Source organism: Erythrolamprus reginae, chromosome 10, assembly GCF_031021105.1.
Source record: "Erythrolamprus reginae isolate rEryReg1 chromosome 10, rEryReg1.hap1, whole genome shotgun sequence".
Lineage (NCBI taxonomy): Eukaryota > Metazoa > Chordata > Lepidosauria > Squamata > Dipsadidae > Erythrolamprus > Erythrolamprus reginae.
In genome coordinates, this window is record NC_091959.1 from 24,760,898 (window position 1) to 24,777,684 (window position 16,787).

The 16,787-nt window shown below is 43.1% G+C and overlaps 1 protein-coding gene across 4 annotated transcripts in view; it reads left to right on the forward strand.

Annotated features, from left to right (window-relative positions):
- Positions 1 to 16,787, forward strand: part of MCTP2 (multiple C2 and transmembrane domain containing 2) — a 232,733-nt gene that overhangs the window by 42,666 nt on the left and 173,280 nt on the right. For all 4 annotated transcript variants that reach the window (XR_011559979.1, XM_070762681.1, XM_070762680.1 and 1 more), the window contains exons 2-3: positions 6,122 to 6,658; positions 14,960 to 15,016. Coding sequence is in view for 3 of the 4 variants with exons in the window: in XM_070762681.1 (XP_070618782.1) it covers positions 6,176 to 6,658; positions 14,960 to 15,016 (540 nt within the window). In the remaining variant the exon portion in view is untranslated. The remainder of the gene's footprint in view (positions 1 to 6,121; positions 6,659 to 14,959; positions 15,017 to 16,787) is intronic.

Sequence of the window (16,787 nt, forward strand, 5' to 3'; positions counted from 1 at the left end):
TGCTCAAGGCGGCAAGATGCGCGTACCATGCTGCCTTGATTGCATCAGCGGAATCCCGCCTGGCCGCTCTGTTTAGGGTGACCCGCTCCCTTCTAAATCAGGGGAGAGTTGGGGAGCCCTTGCAGGGTAGTGCCGAGGAATTTAACTCATTTTTTGCTGATAAAGTCGCTCGGATCCGGGCTGATCTCAACTCCAATTGCATAGCAGTATCGGCTGACAATGCGTCAGTCGAGGTGACTGGGGCTAAATGTCTTTGTCCATCAGTCTGGGAGGAGTTTGACTTGGTGACACCTGATGAAGTGGACAAGGCCATTGGAGCTGTGAGTTCCGCCACCTGTCTACTGGATCCGTGTCCCTCTTGGATGGTTTCGGCCAGCCGAGAGGTGACACAGATCTGGGCCCAGGAGATTGTCAATGCCTCCTTGGGGAGGGGGTCCTTTCTGGCCCTTTATAAGGAGGCATTTGTGCGCCCCTCCCCAAGAAGCCTTCCCTGGACCCAGCCGTGTTTAATAACTACCGTCCAGTCTCCAACCTTCCCTTTATGAGGAAGGTTGTTGAGAAGGTGGTGGCGCTCCAACTCCAGCGATCCTTGGAAGAAGACGATTATCTAGGTCCTCAACAGTCTGGATTCAGGCCCGGCTACAGCACGGAAACTGCTTTGGTCGCGTTGATGGATGATCTCTGGCAGGCCCGGGACAGAGGCTTGCCCTCTGTCCTGGTGCTTCTTGACCTCTCAGCGGCTTTCGATACCATTGACCATGGTATCCTTCTGCGCCGGCTCGAGTGGTTGGGAGTGGGAGGCACTGTTCTTCAGTGGTTCTCCTCCTACCTCTCCGGTCGGTCGCAGTCGGTGTTAGTGGGGGGTCAGAGGTCGACCTCTAGGTCTCTCCCTTGTGGGGTGCCCCAGGGGTTGGTCCTCTCCCCCTTGCTATTTAATATCTACATGAAACCGCTGGGTGAGATCATCCAAGGGCATGGGGTGAGGTACCATCAACACGCCGATGATACCCAGTTATACATCTCCACCCCATGTCCAGTCAACGAAGTGTTTTGCCAGTGGAAGTGATGTGCCGGTGCCTGGAGGCTGTTGGGGCCTGGATGGGTGTCAACAAACTCAAACTCAACCCAGACAAGGGTTGCCTCCTAAGGACAATTCCATCTGTCTGTCCATTACCCGGGGGGGGAGAAACTACTGACCCTCTCAGAGAGGGTTCGCAACTTGAGTGTCCTCCTCGATCCACAGCTGACATTGGAACATCATCTTTCGGCTGTGGCGAGGAGGGCGTTTGCCCAGGTTCGCCTGGTGCACCAGTTGCAGCCCTATTTGGACAGGGAGTCATTGCTCACAGTCACTCATGCCCTCATCACCTCGAGGTTCGATTACTGCAACGCTCTCTACATGGGGCTACCTTTGAAAAGTGTTCGGAAACTTCAGCTCGTGCAGAACGCAGCCGTGAGAGCCGTCGTGGGGCTTCCAAGATTCGCCCACGTTTCTTCAACACTCCGTGGCTTGCATTGGCTGCCAATCAGTTTCCGGTCACAATTCAAAGTGTTGGTCATGACCTTTAAAGCCCTACATGGCAATGGACCAGATTACCTCTGGAACCGCCTGCTACCGCACGAATCCCAGCGACCGATAAGGTCCCACAGAGTTGGCCTTCTCCGGGTCCCGTCGACTAAACAATGTCGTTTGGTGGGCCCCAGGGGAAGAGCCTTCTCTGTGGCAGCCCCGGCCCTCTGGAGCCAACTCCCCCCGGAGATTAGAACTGCCCCCACCCTCCCTGTCTTTCATAAACTACTCAAGATTCACTTATGCCGCCAGGCATGGGGGAGTTGAGATATTCCTTCCCCCTAGGCCATTATAAGTTATGCATGGTATGTTTGTGTGTATGTTTGGTTTTATAATAAAGGTTTTAGTTGTTTTATTAATTGGATTGTTACATGCCGTTTTTTTATCATTGTTGTTAGCCGCTCCGAGTCTACGGAGAGGGGTGGCATACAAATCCAATAAATAAATAAATAAATATTTTCCAGTGTACTAAAAGGCAACACATGAAACAATGGATGGAAACTAACCAAGAAGAAAAGCAACCTAGAACTAAAGAGAAATTTCTGAACGGTGAGAGTAAACTACCAGTGTAAAGGCTTCCCTTCAGAAATTGTGGGTGCTCCATCACTGGAGGCTTTCAAGAAGAGGCTGGACAGACAGTTGTCTGAAAAGGTATAGGGTCGCCTGCTCAAGCAGGGGGTTGGACTAGAAGACCTCCAAGGTCCCTTCCAACTCTTATCATTCTATAATGCAATGGGAACCCCTCTATGCATGCACCCCTATGCATGCGCCCCCTTCATGGGTGGTGGGGAACCAAACACCAGCTGTCTGCGGGCAGACGCGGTTGAGCCGGGCTGGGGCAACGGCTGGCGTGCCCGCAGAGATGGCACGGTGTGCTACCTGCGGCATAGGTACCATAGGTTCCTCATCATGGGCCTATACCAGTGATAGTGAACCTTTTTTTCCTCTGGTGCCGAAAGAGCATGTGAGCGCACTATCGCACATGCGCGATTGCCCCCACCCATAATTCAATGCCCGGGGAGGGCGAAAACAGCTTCTCCTGCCCCCCGGAGTTCCCCAACTTCTGGTGGCCCCATTAGGCTCCTGTTTCACCCCGCCAGGAGCCTGGGAAGGGTAAAAACGTCTTCCCCCCTCCCTCTGGAGCCTCTCTTAAGAACCTAAGAACCTAAGAAGAGCCCTGCTGAATCAAGCCAAATCCCATGGAGTCCAGTATTCTGTATCCCACAGTGGCCCACCAATTGTCCCTGGGAATCTTGAGCAGAAAGAGAAGGCCAAACCCTCCCTTTCTCTTGACCCCCAACAATGGTACCCAAGGGAATCCTTCCTGCCTCAACCAAGATAGAGGCGGCACTTGGACATCCCTTTCAATCACCACCTATGATACACTTGGCATCCATGAATCTATCTAATCCTTCCTTGAAGCTATTAGGGCTGACAGCTCTCACGACCTCTTCTGGAAGTGGATTCCATAAACCAATGACCCTCTGGGTGAAGAAATATTTCACTTGATTTGTCCTCCCTTTCTTACCTATGAGCTTTAGGGAGTCCCCCCTCGTCCTAGTATTGTGTGATAGAGAAAATAATTTTCCTCTATCCACCTTTTCTATCCCATGCATGATTGTATACACTTCGAACAAGTCATTTTGATCAAGTGGAAGCCAAAACCGCCCTCCCAGAGCCTCTGTGGAAGCCAAAAATTAGCTGGCCTGCACACACATGCATGTTGGAGCTGAGCTAGGGCAAAGGCTTGCCTGCCAGGAGATAGGGCTCCATGGGCCACCTGTGGCACCTGTGCCATAGGTTCGCCATCACTGCCCTATACCATTCTGGACAAATGATTGTTCAATCTCTTCTTAAAAACCTCCTGTGGTGGAGCACCTACAACTTCTGGAGTCAAACTGCTCCCCTGTTCTCATTGTCAGGAAACCTCTTAGTTCTGATAGTTTCTCTCTTTGATGGGTTTCCATCCGTTACTTCCTGCCCTTTCCTCATGTAGCTTCGGAGTATACCTCTTCTTCTTTGTGACAGTCTTTTTTTTTTTGAAATATTTTTATTGTTTTGAAAAAACAAGACATTACAAATAAACATTAAGGGACCAAACAAAACAGAAAACATGAAAAGGAGCTACAATTGCTCCGCTCAAAAGTAGAAGTCTTCTTGATACAAAAAGGAAAAACTAATTATAGGTTAGATCAAATCAGAGAAGTAAATTCCAATATAAAACATTACTACATAACTTATTCTATTCTAGTAAGTTTAACTATTTAACTTTATATTTTTATATTTCTGACAGTCTTGGTGATGCTGAGTCTAGTCCCTCTACGGTGGACTGTAACATTCTGCCAAATCTCAACTAGCAAATTCTCTGTCCTACACTGAGAAAAAGAATCTGAACTCCAAATACGAACTGAATAATCAAATTATCACATATAACCCCCACTCGGTTAAAGACCTCGGTATACTAATAAAAAAAGATTTAAGTGCCAAAGCCCACTGCAACAACATAGCCAAGAAGGATTCAAGAGTTGTAAACCTAATCCTACATAGCTTCTGCTCTGGCAATCTCACATTACTTACCAGAGCTTACTTTTGCCAGACCCATCCTCGAATACAGCTCATCTGTTTGGAACCCATATCGCATCTCAGACATTAACACCATTGAAAATGTCCAAAGATACTTCACCAGAAGAGCCCTTCACTCCTCCACTCGAAATAGAATACCCTACGAGACTAGACTTTCAATCCTGGGCCTAGAAAGCTTAGAACTAAGACGCCTTAAACAAGATCTAAGTATTGCCCACAAGATCATATGCTGCAACATCCTGTCTGTCGGCAACTACTTCAGCTTCAACCACAACAACACAAGAGCACACAACAAATTTAAACTTAATATTAACCGCTCCAAACTTAACTAAAAAACATGACTTCAGTAACCGAGTTGTCGAAGCGTGGAACTCATTACCAGACTCCATAGTGTCATCCCCAAACCCCCAACACTTTACCTTTAGATTATCTACGGTTGACCTCTCCAGATTCCTAAGAGGTCAGTAAGGGGCGAGTACAAGTGCACTAGAGTGCCTTCCGTCCCCTGTCCTATTGCTCTCCTATATCTCCTATACCTTTCTTCTATTCCTATATCTCTTCTTCTGTTTTCATCGATATGTTTTATTCCTATATCTTCTATTCTATTCTTTCTTAGATATATTTTACTATGAGTATATCCTCTACAACATTCATTATGTATTTTACTATGTGTATACCCACCAATCAATCAATAAATAAAATAAATAAGATGTATTAATTGAAAAAGGTGCTCTTGGGTCACTTCTGATTGTTCGATCGTTTCAAAAAAAGATTTCAGAATTGGAAATGACCTGCAGTCTTGTTAGTATTCTATACATAACTAGCTGGGTTTGGCAATATATTAAATAAACCAACAATGTTGGTTTACGGATTGCCATAAAAGGGAGCCAGAAGGGTGAGTCTCTATGACTCTCTCTGATTATTCTTTGCTATTTCTGTTTTGTCTTTGTGACTATGATGTAGCAAGAACTATATGTTCAAATGATGGTTTATGTATTTGTAAGCTGGACAAGTAAGCTTATAATACTGTATATGTATTGAGATGTATTGACTGATTTAACTGTGTATGACTAGGATTGTTCTTGACTAAGATATTTGCTAAAGTAAATAATATTTTATGCACTTAGTGTATCTGGATTGTATTACTAGTATCTCTGGGCTATCAGCTGGATATCTGCTACACCTACACACGTCCTCTGTGTAAGTGTAACTTTGACTACTCAGAGATTACTCTGCACACCCCTAATGTCTGGTTTATGGAGATGGGAGCAAGATAGCCAATTGGACTAGTATTGTGGGTCTCCAGTATATGGAAAGTTTTCTCGTGCTCCAAGTAAATGGCCCCGTCGTTTAAAAGGTCTAGGTCACCCTTCCTCAACCTGTTTTAAGGCTTACAGATGTTCTAAGATTACTCTTCCCAGACTAACTTACTCATTGGTTTTTAGCCAACGTAGGATGGTGGGAATTCCAGAAAAATCCAACAAGTGATAGTTTGGAACACCAACCATATTTTTTTCCCTTAGGGGGGGTCAAGTATTCTCTCTTCCACCCCCACGTGGGTGCCTAGTTTGAGCTGTCTCTTCCATGCACAATTTCTGGTTAAAACTCTAAATAAATGAGCTTCTAAATAATTTACAACCTTTGGGAATTGCCATTGTGTAATTTCTGGGAGACAACTGAAATAGCTTACCCTTCACTATTTTTATCCTCCTGACTGGTGTGGAATCAAGAATTGATTTCCTTCCTAGTAAGAATAACATTTGCCTGCGAGGGTTTGTTGTTTTGTGTGGGTTTTTTTTTTTTGGATTTTCCATGTTGGGTGAAATTAGTAATGCAATCTGTTTTGATCAGGATCTGTTCAAGGTGTCTGCCAGAGACACACTTGGCATACAACCGAAATCAGTACATTTCCAGAAGATAAATGCTCTTTTGCGCTCTCTCTCTTTTTTTAACCCCATTGTTTTTTAGGAGTTGGTGAGAGGCGTATAACTCGGAGCATTATATAAGGCTGTCGGCTTAATAATGGATTTGGAGAAGCCTTCTGTCTGGGGATCCCTGAAGCAAAGGACGAGGCCTTTGTTACAAAACCTGAGCGTCAGGAGGACTAAAAAAAGCACCACCAAACTCATCGAGAAGAGGCAGATCCATCCGTTAGATCGCCGGCTTAGCTCCTCGGTGCCTGACGTGCTGAACGTAGAAACACAACTTGAAGAAGAATCCACCCACTATTCCAGGGCCAAAGCCATGTCCACTTACTTCCCAAGCGGCTTTTCCGCCACCGAGATGTTTTTTGAAACCAGTAGTAACTCTTCCACCAGGCAGACGGAGGAGGAATGGCAATGGCGGAAGGAGGAGACTGTCCGCTTGGAAATTGGGGTTCAGGAAACCGAAGAGTTGGCGGTTTGTGGTCCGGATTTGGAAGAGAGGCGGAAATCCAGCGAAGATTTTTTTGAGCTGCTGCAAAGGAATACTTTCAACGGTGACCTTGTGGGAGATCCCCTGGAGGTAATGGGCTTTTGGAGGGGGCTGGGGGGAGACAGTTCAATCTGACATAGTTTATTTCCAGCATGTTTCCTAAGCCATGGGCAATTTTAAATATCAAAATGAATCTTTTGGGGGAGATGGGAGAGAGGCTTAAATGCACAAAAAGGTTTATATCACTGGGTAATTGATGTAGATCTACTTCATCTAGAGCAATGTTACTCAATTATTTTCTGTCCCCTAGGAAGAATTAAACATTTTGCGCGCCCCCAATTCTCCGATCAGGGCCCCAATGGAATTTTGCTATTAATATTTATTATTTTACTTATTATAAGCTGCAAGCAAACTATTAGCTGGGAAAGGCTGCTCTACCCACTTACCTGGGAGTGAGTCACACTAAACTCAGTGGAGCCTCTTTTTGGTTAGGCAGGTAGAGGCTGCCATGGTTAGGGCCCTCTTTTGATACGGGGCCAGGCCAATTTAATCAAGCCGATGTTTCGGGGTCACCAGCCTGGCCCATAAGCGCCGCCTCTGCCGGGCACTCACAGCGAATGGTGTGGAAGGAGGCCGTAGGGGGTCGTTCGGAGCATTGGCCCAGCTGCAGAGGAGGCTCCTCCTTATCCATCAGCAGGTCCACCACACTGTTTAGGGCTACCACGGCGCCTGCTGAAAACAAGAACCCACGTAGCCACCCCCGTCCCACCTGGCCGCCTTCTCTTCTGGGCTTGGAGCAGAATGCAACGAGGAAAACTCTCCCCGTCTAGGAGAATCAATTGAGAGGGACCACGCGGGATCACATGCGGCCCCCCCAGGCATCACTCCGTGTGCCCCATTATTTGAGAAGCACTGACCTTGGCAAATTGGAGATGCATAGACTTCCAACTCCCAGAATACCCCAGACAACCCCATGCTGGCTGGGGAATTCTGGGAGTTGAAGTCGACATATCTTCAGCTTGCCAAGTTTGAGAAACAATGGTCTAGAGCAGGGGTCTCAAACTCAATTTACCCGGGGGCTGCTGGAAGTAGAGGCTGGATGAGGCTGGGCCACCTCAGGTTTTCCACAAGAAAAGCTCTTACAAAAACATTCCAATGTTATCCAATGTCTTTATTTTTTCATCTTATTTTGTGTTAAAAAATAAAAAATAAATTAACAAATTCATAAGAAAATAAATAAATAAATCAGTAATAAATTAAAAAATGAAAATAATAATAATAATAATAATAATAATAATAATAATAATACAGCAGATAAAGAAGACTGAAGAAACCACATTCAGCTCTGCACACAACACTGAAAAGTACCATTCGTATCATTAAACTTTGATATTGAGGTGGGGGCCACAAACTATTATCCCAAGGGCAGCAGTTGGCCCGCGGGCCGCGAGTTTGAGACCCCTGGTCTAGAGGCATTGATTATAGATAATCCAAGATCGCATGTAGTCGGTTTCTAAAAGCTTCCCTTGAGTCAAGCTTAAATGCTGGTTGCTTCATGTAATACATCCCTGTTGGTGGAAATGATTCGACACTGCCTTGTTGTTGTTCTCTTTGTGGCAACTCAGTCTAGTCTACAATCCAAGACACACAATTTCAATAATACACAGCTTTTCTGAGAACAGACAAGGGACCTCTCTATAAGTGGAAATCAACCCAAGGACACTGTTACTATAAATTGTATTTCTGCTGTTCAAAAGAAATGAAGCTTTTTAGTCCTTATCATTGCAGCTTTCTGCAACCTGTCATAACTCCCTCCCCAAATTTTAGGTTTTGTAGTCTCAACACATTAAGTTGAATTGACTTACAGGAAATTGAGTGAAATCTTTTTTCCATTTGAACTGAAGTATATTTATGGCAACAAAGTGGTACATATTCAATGACTTTGGAAACTCATAGGTTTTTTTTAAAATTTTAAACTCCTACAATCTTATTGGCCATTTCCTGTTTAGACAATTTAATTTTCACTTGCTAGATTCTTTTGTTTTCACTTTGACTAATTTGCTGTCAAATCTCTCTCTCTTTCTTTCTATGTCTTGACTTTACTGACAATCTTCTGGTTATACACAGATTCATTTATTTTTTGGCTAGATTTTGGCTAGATGGTCTGCTTTCTGCTTTCTGTTTGACTGTTTTGCGCTCTCTCTCCCTCCCTCTCTCATTTTCTTTATCGTAATGATGAAGTGACAGTAATACTGAATTTAAAAATCAGCCAAAACTCGAACCAAGCGGCAGCTGTTGATATGGGAACGAAGTACCTCTGATGACATTCCTGTTTTGCATCCTTGACTTGAAAGGCTTTTGTCTTGATTTTTCAGTTGACTCATAGTTCAGCTAAAGCAAACCCTCCCATTTTTTTCTCGGGGTAGCTTGAGCATGCTGCCTTTCAGCGACTATTTTTGGGATGGGGAATGTTGCACATCAGATTAGATGGAGATGGCTCAAGTTGATCCCCCATTTCGGATCTCTTTCAGATAGTTCTGGTTGCTCCATCGCTGGAGGCTTTTAAGAAGAGATTGGGCAACCATTCGTCTAGAATGGTACAGGGCAGTGATGGCCTATACCAGTGATGGAGAACCTATGGCACGGGTGTCACAGGTGGCACACAGCACCATGTTTGCTGGCACGAGAACCGTTGCCCTAGCTCAGCTCCAATGTGCATGTGTGTGCTGACCAGCTGATTTTTGGCTTGCAAGAGGCTCTGGGAGGGCATTTTTGGCTTCCAGAGAGCCTCCTGGGGTAAGGGGGAGGGCGTTTTTACCCTTCCCTTGGCTCCAGGGAAGTCTTTGGAGCCTGTGGAGGGCGAAACATGAGCCTACTGGGCCCACCAGAACTTGGGAAACAGGCTGTTTCTGACCTTTAGAGGACCTCCGGGTGGCAGGGGAAGCTGTTTTCGCCCTCCCCAGGCATTGAATTATGAGTGTGGGCACTTGCGCATGTGTGATAGCGCAATTGCATTTTTTGGGGGCACCCAAGGAGAAAAAGGGTCGCCATCACTGGCCTATACCATTGTCCTTGTGTACCGAAAGCACGTGTGTATGTGCAGCAGCACGCTCATACGTTCCCACATCCATAATGCAGGCACAACACACATACACGCATGTATGCACCACTTCTACCCCTGCCGCATTTCCGTCCTCGCTTCCTCCTGTGCCCCCCCTCCCCCATACATGCCTATGCTACTGGGCTGTACATAAGGCAAATAACTAAAGGTAAAAGGAAGAAGAAACTGCTATGGTTTAGCAATGATGTAAGGGCTATAGTCAATGAAAAAAAGGCTGCCTATAGGAGGTATAAAGAATCTGGAAGTATAGCTGATAGAGAGGTGTATAAAATGAGACCGAAGGAGGCGAAACAGCTAATATATGCAGCTAAAGCCTCAAAAGAGGAAGAATTTGCCAAATCTGTAAAGAAGGGGGATAAAAACTTCTTCAGGTATATTAGTGATAGGAAGAAGAAAAGCTTAGTACCGGGAATAATACATGCATTGATGGGAATAAGGAGATCGCTGACCATTTGAATAGCTACTTCTGTTCAGTTTTCTCAGAAGGCAGCTTACAATATAAAACTATGGATGGATATAGCATTGCTTCCAGCTGTAGGGATTTGGCTCTAGTGATCTCAGAGGCGGATGTCTTAGAAGAACTTGAACAATTAAAGACAAATAAAGCAATGGGTCCTGATGGCATCCACCCCAGAGTTCTTAAAGAACTGAGATATGTGATTGCTGCCCCCCTGACTGATTTGTTTAACCAATCCCTTTTAACAGGAGATGTTCCTGATGATTGGAGAATGGCCAGTGTTGTGCCTATCCACAAGAAGGGCAATAGAGAAGAAGCTGGTAACTACAGGCCAATTAGCTTGACATCAGTTATAGTTAAAATGATGGAGACTCTACTCAAAAAGAGCACCTAAAAACCAATAACTTATTGGACCTAGACCAGCATGGCTTTAGTGAGGGCAAATCATGTCAGACTAATCTCATTGATTTCTTTGACTATGTCACAAAGGTGTTGGATGAAGGTGGTGCCATGGATATTGCCTATCTGGACTTCAGCAAAGCCTTTGATACGGTTCCACATAAAGAGCTGATAGATAAATTAGTGAAGATTGGACTTAATCCCTGGATAGTTCAGTGGATTTGCAGCTGGCTGAAGTATAGATATTAGAGGGTTGTTGTTAATGGCGAGTATTCTGAGCAGAGCCTGGTTACAAGTGGTGTGCCAGAAGGGTCTGTTCTGAGTCCTATTCTTTTTTAATATCTTTGTGAGTGACATAGGGGAAGGTTTGGTAGGGAAGGTTTGCCTATTTGCCGATGACTCTAAAGTGTGCAATAGGGTTGATATTCCTGTAATATGGCAAATGATTTAGCTTAACTAGATAAGTGGTCAAAGCAATGGAAACTGCAATGTAATGTTTCCAAATGTAAAATAATGCAGTTGGGGAAAAGGAATCCTCAATCTGAGTATTGTATTGGCAGTTCTGTGCTAGCAAAAACTTCAGAAGAGAAGGATTTAAGGGTAGTAATTTCTGACAGTCTCAAAATGGGTGAACAATGCAGTCAGGTGGTGGAGAAAGCAAGTAGAATGCTTGGCTGTATAGCTAGAGGTATAACAAGCAGGAAGAGGGAGATTGGAATACTGGGTTCAGTTCTGGAGACCTCACCTACAAAAAGATATGGATAAAATGGAACGGGGCCAAAGACGGACTACAAATATGGTGGAAGGTATTAAGCATAAAACTTATCAGGAAAGACTTAATGAACTCAATCTGTATATTCTGGAGGACATAAGGGAAAGGGGGACATGATCGAAACATTTAAATATGTTAAAGGGTTAAATAAGGTTCAGGAGAGAAGTGTTTTTAATAGGAAAGTGAACACAAGAGCATGGGGGCACAATGTGAGGTTAGTTGGGGGAAAAATTAGAAGTAACATGAGAAAATATTATTTTACTGAAAGACTATTAGATGCTTGGAACAAACTTCCAGCAGATGTAGTTGGTAAATTCACAGTAACTGAATTTAAACATGTCTGGGATAAACATATATCCATCCTAAGATAAAATACAGGAAATAGTATAAGGGCAGACTACATGGACCAGGAGGTCTTTTTCTGCAGTCAATTTTCTATGTTTCTATGTTTCTACGCAGTTGAAGGTGTTATATCTGCCTTGTATGCAGGTTTATTCCTCTCTAGCATTTATCTTTATTGTTCAGTGGGCAGGAAACCCTACACTACTTCAAACAAATGGTTATCCAACATCTTCTTAAAACTTCTAGTGTTGGAGCATTCACAATTTTTGGAGGCAAATTGTTCAATTGATTAATTGTTCTCACTGTCAGGAAATTTCACCTTAGTTCTTAATTGCTTCTCTCCTTGTTTAATTTTCACCCATTGCTTCTTGTCCTGCCTTCAGATGCTTTGGAGAATAGCCCGACTCCCTCTTCTTTGTGGCAACCCCTGAGATATTGGAACACTGCTATCATATCTCCACTGGTTATTCTTTTCATTAAACTAGCCATGCCCAGTTCCTGCAACTGTTCTTCCTATGTTTTAGCCTCCAGTCCTCTATGTGACTTACAATCAGTTAGCACATTTTATTTTATTTATTTTATTTTATTTTATTATTTTATTTTATTTTATTTTATTTTATTTTATTTTATTTTATTTTATTTATTTTATTTGATGCGATGTGATGTGGTTTGATTTGATTTGTATGCCGCCCCTCTCCGAGGACTCGGGGCGGCTCATAGCATATAATATAACAATGCAGCAGAGAAGGCAAATCTAATTAAGTTTAAAATTACAATCTAAAAATCCAATATTTAAAAAACAATCATACCGATTCAATCATACAACATGTATCTCATTTTGTTGTCCAGGGGGCTGAGACCTAATTGTCCCAAGACTGGCGACATAGGGGAGTCTTAAGACCCTTGCGGAAGGCGAGGGGGGTGGGGGCAGTGCAAATCTTCCGGGGGTACTGATTCCAGAGGGCCGGGGCCCCCCACAGAGAAGGCTCTTCCCCTAGGCCCCGCCAGACGACATTGAGTAGTTGATGAGACCTGGAGAAGGCCGACTTTGTGGGACCCAGCGGTGGGCTACAAGCCAGAACGCTAAATTGCACTCGCTGCCACGACTTGTAAGTTCTTGCGGAACCAGCGCGATTTTGCTGCTGCACCTGTGGAGGTAACAAAATCGCGCATGGAGCCACAGGTAAAACCTCGCCGAAACACGGGCACAATTTTGCTACCACCACAGGTGCAGCAGCAAAATCACGTTGGCCCTGCAAGAACTTACGAGACGCGGTGGTGAGCGCAATTTAGCGTTCCAGCTCGTAGTCCATTGCTGGTGGGACCTGACTGGACACTGGGACTCATGCGGCAGAAGGCGGTCCCGCAAGTAATCTGGCCCGATGCCACGTATGGATTTATAGGTCATTACCAACACTTACAAGCATCTCCATCGTCATGTGATCAAAATTTGCTTGGCAAATGGCATATGTTATTTGTGATGTTTACAATCCAGGATCACGTGATCCCCTTTTCTATCTATCTATCTATCTATCTATCTATCTATCTATCTATCTATCTATCTATCTATCTATCTATCTATCTATCTATCTATCTATCTATCTATCTATCTAATTTGATTTCTCTACCGCCCAGTGACTTTCCTGGCTGAATTTGGCAAGCAGGGTCAATGCATTTAGCCGTTGCATGACTCACCGAAGAACTGTGGCCAAAAGACTGCAGAAATGGGTATGACTCAGTTAAAGACCATCTTTGTTTAGCAACAGAAATTCTGTTCCCACTCTCGGTCATAAGTTGAGGACTACCTATATTAGGGGTGGCACAGTGGTCAGAGTGCAGGCTACTTCAGCTAACTGCTAGCAGTTCAAATGTCACCACTGGCTCAAGGTTGACTCGGCCTTCCATCCTTCCGGGGTGGGTAAAATGAGGACCCAAATACTTGGGGGCAAGAGGATTCTGTAAACTGCTTAGAGAGGGCTGTCAAAGCACTGTGATACGGTATATAAGTCTAAATGCTATTGCTATTATTCTTGGTTAAACATGGGCGGAACCCTTCATCAATGCAAAGGAGATGAACTCACTTAAGAATATCTTATACCAGTATTTTACATTTGTTTTAATGCAAACCTTTCCCTGAGTTATATTTTCATGTTTTACTACTGAATTTTAGCTTATTATACTGCATTTAACTAATTTTATTTAAATTCTCTTTATTTTATCTAATTTTATTGTATTTTAACTAATTTACACTACTGTATAGTATTTATGATAAGTTGCCGGGTTTTTTTTATTATTATATTTTTTTTTATTTATATATATACAAAACATAAAAGTTGATCAAAACAGAAAACAATTAAGTCTTAGCATGGTATAACAATTGTGAACATAGAAATTAATAGAGAGAAAAAAGAGGAGTGAGAAAGATGGGAATGGAAAAAAGAGGGGAGAGGGTAAAGAGGACAAAGGAAATAGAGAAAATAGAGAAAGTAAAGGGGTTGGCGAATATCTGGGGGAGCTGTATTGAAAACGGGAACCAGTTCCTAATTTATTAGCTCATTCCCTAGTATCAGGTTGGCCATCTAGATATTTAAATGCTAGTGTTGAATTAATCTAAATATAGAGATTATAAAATTTAGTGGTAAGTATTCTGTCTATATATCTAAAGTCTCTTATCACTATAGCAAAAAATATGAGAAAACTATATATCGGATTTATATCTGGTCGAGTTTGTAACCATCATTTCAATTATGTAACGTGGTGATCTCTTTTTTTCTCTAACCAACTGTAGAAAGGATCCCAACAATTATTAAATGAGGATGTTGATTCATTCCTAACTAGTATAGTTAATTTTGTCATCTCTGCACAGTATTTAATTTTTTTGATTATTGTATCTTTCGGAGGAATATCCTCGTTTTTCCACCACTGTGCAAAGGTTAGTCTGGCTGCTGTAACTAAATGGACAATTAAATGTATTTGGGTTTTAGGCAAATTTTGTCTAAGGATACCTAGAAGGAAACATTCGGGGTTTTTTTCAATTTTCGAATTTAATATTTCATCGATCCAGAGTCCAATTGTATTCCAGTACTTCTGTGCTTTTGTGCATTGCCACCATAGGTGGAAATAAGTGCCGATCTCTTGGTTGCCGTTTTTGATGACCGATGCGGTCACTATTTATATTTTGATATGATCAAAATAAAATTGAATTGAATTGAATAAACATTGGTGGAACTCTTCATCAATGCAACCCAATGACGTGTTAACAAAAACCTCCCCAATTCACGATTTCTTCTTTTTCTGCAGCAATCCTATGGAGATTCCAGCCTAGACTCCTCATATTCTTCTCAGACATCTGAACCCGTGAGTAATTTTCTTGTTGTTTTGTTTGAAACAGAGTGAAAATCAAGAAATATAGCGGCTAATTGGATGGTTCTAAATTTCAGTTCAGCAATACCTTGGTGGAAAGAGATTTCTTTGCAGCAAAATCTATTCTGGGGGCTGCAGCTTCTAGAGCAAGGGTCCCTACCAGAGGTGGGCTCTTAAGGTGGAACGGTGATGTGTGCTCGCCCCCGTGGCTCTGAGAGCTAGTGGAGTCCAGCGCAATTATGCTACTGCACCTGGGCAGGTAGCGAAATCGTGCACGGACACGCAACTGCACCGCGCATACGATTTTGCTACCTGCCCAGGTGCAGTAGCGTAATTGCGCTGGACTCCGCTAGCACTCAGAGCCACGGGGCGAGCACACGTCACCGTTCCACCTTAGCAGCCCAGGTCTGGTTCCTAAACTTGGCAATTTTAAGACTTGCGGACTTCCACTCCCAGAATTCTCCAGCCACGTTTGAAGGTCTCTGTTCTAGAGTTTTTAACAGCCACACCGGGCAATTTCAGCCACAGAAATTATTTGATTATTTCTTCTAGTTCAATCCTGGATTGTCAGAAAGGTCAGATTGGCATGGCTGAGCGGTGGCGCATCATGCGGAAAACACATCTGATAAAAAGCACAGAACATCCAACCCTATCCAGAGGCAATCTGGGTGCATTTATTTACCTCATAGGTTCCCCTCCTTCCCCCGTCCCTGATTTTTATAATTTTATTAATTTATGATATGACATACAAAAAGAATACAAAAGCAAATATTAGGGAAATTAGGAAAGAGAAAAGGAAAGTTGATAGTGGGGGAGATGTCATAGGTTTCTCAAAGTACTGGGGGTGGGGGGGGGGGAAGGGGAGGGTGACAAAGCCCAAAAGAAAATCAGAAAGGGATTTACAAACTTTAAAACTGATAATTTAAAAGTAGCATTAGATCAGCGCTGCCTCTAGAAGTGGCCAGAACATGTATTAAAATCAGTGTTGAACAATGAACAAAGATAGCCTGTTTAAAGACAAATTCCATTCTATTCTGCTCTGTTCTGTTCTATTCTATTCTTATTCCATATATTCTATTCTATTCTATTCTACTCTACTCTACTCTACTCTACTCTACTCTACTCTATTACTAGTCTATCCCTATCCCTATTCCTCTTACTCTTCTTCGACTTCTACTCTATATTCCTATTCTATCCCTATTCCTCTTACTCTACTCTTATTCTACTCCTACTCTATATTCATATTCTATCCTTATCCCTAGTCCTCTTACTCTACTCTTATTCTACTCCTACTCTATATTCCTATTCTATCCCTATCTCTATTCCTCTTACTCTACTCTTATTCTACTCTTACTCTATATTCCTACTCTACTCTACTCCACTCCACTCCATTCTATTCTGGTCTAGTCTAGTCTAGTCTAGTCTAGTCTAGTCTAGTCTAGTCTAGTCTAGTCTAGTCTAGTCTAGTCTACTACTCTACTCTATATTTCTATTCTATCCCTAGTCCTCTTACTCTACTCTTATTCTACTCCTGCTCTATATTCCTATTCTACTCTATTCTACTCTATTCTACTGCACTCTACTCCCACTCGTACTCCACTCTATATTCCTATTCTATTCCTATTCCTCTTACTCTACTCTTATTCTACTCTTATTCTATATTCCTATCCTATCCCTATCTCTATTCCTCTTACTCTACTCTTATTCTACTCTTACTGTATATTCCTACTCTACTCTACTTGACTCAAAATAAACAATTAGCCAA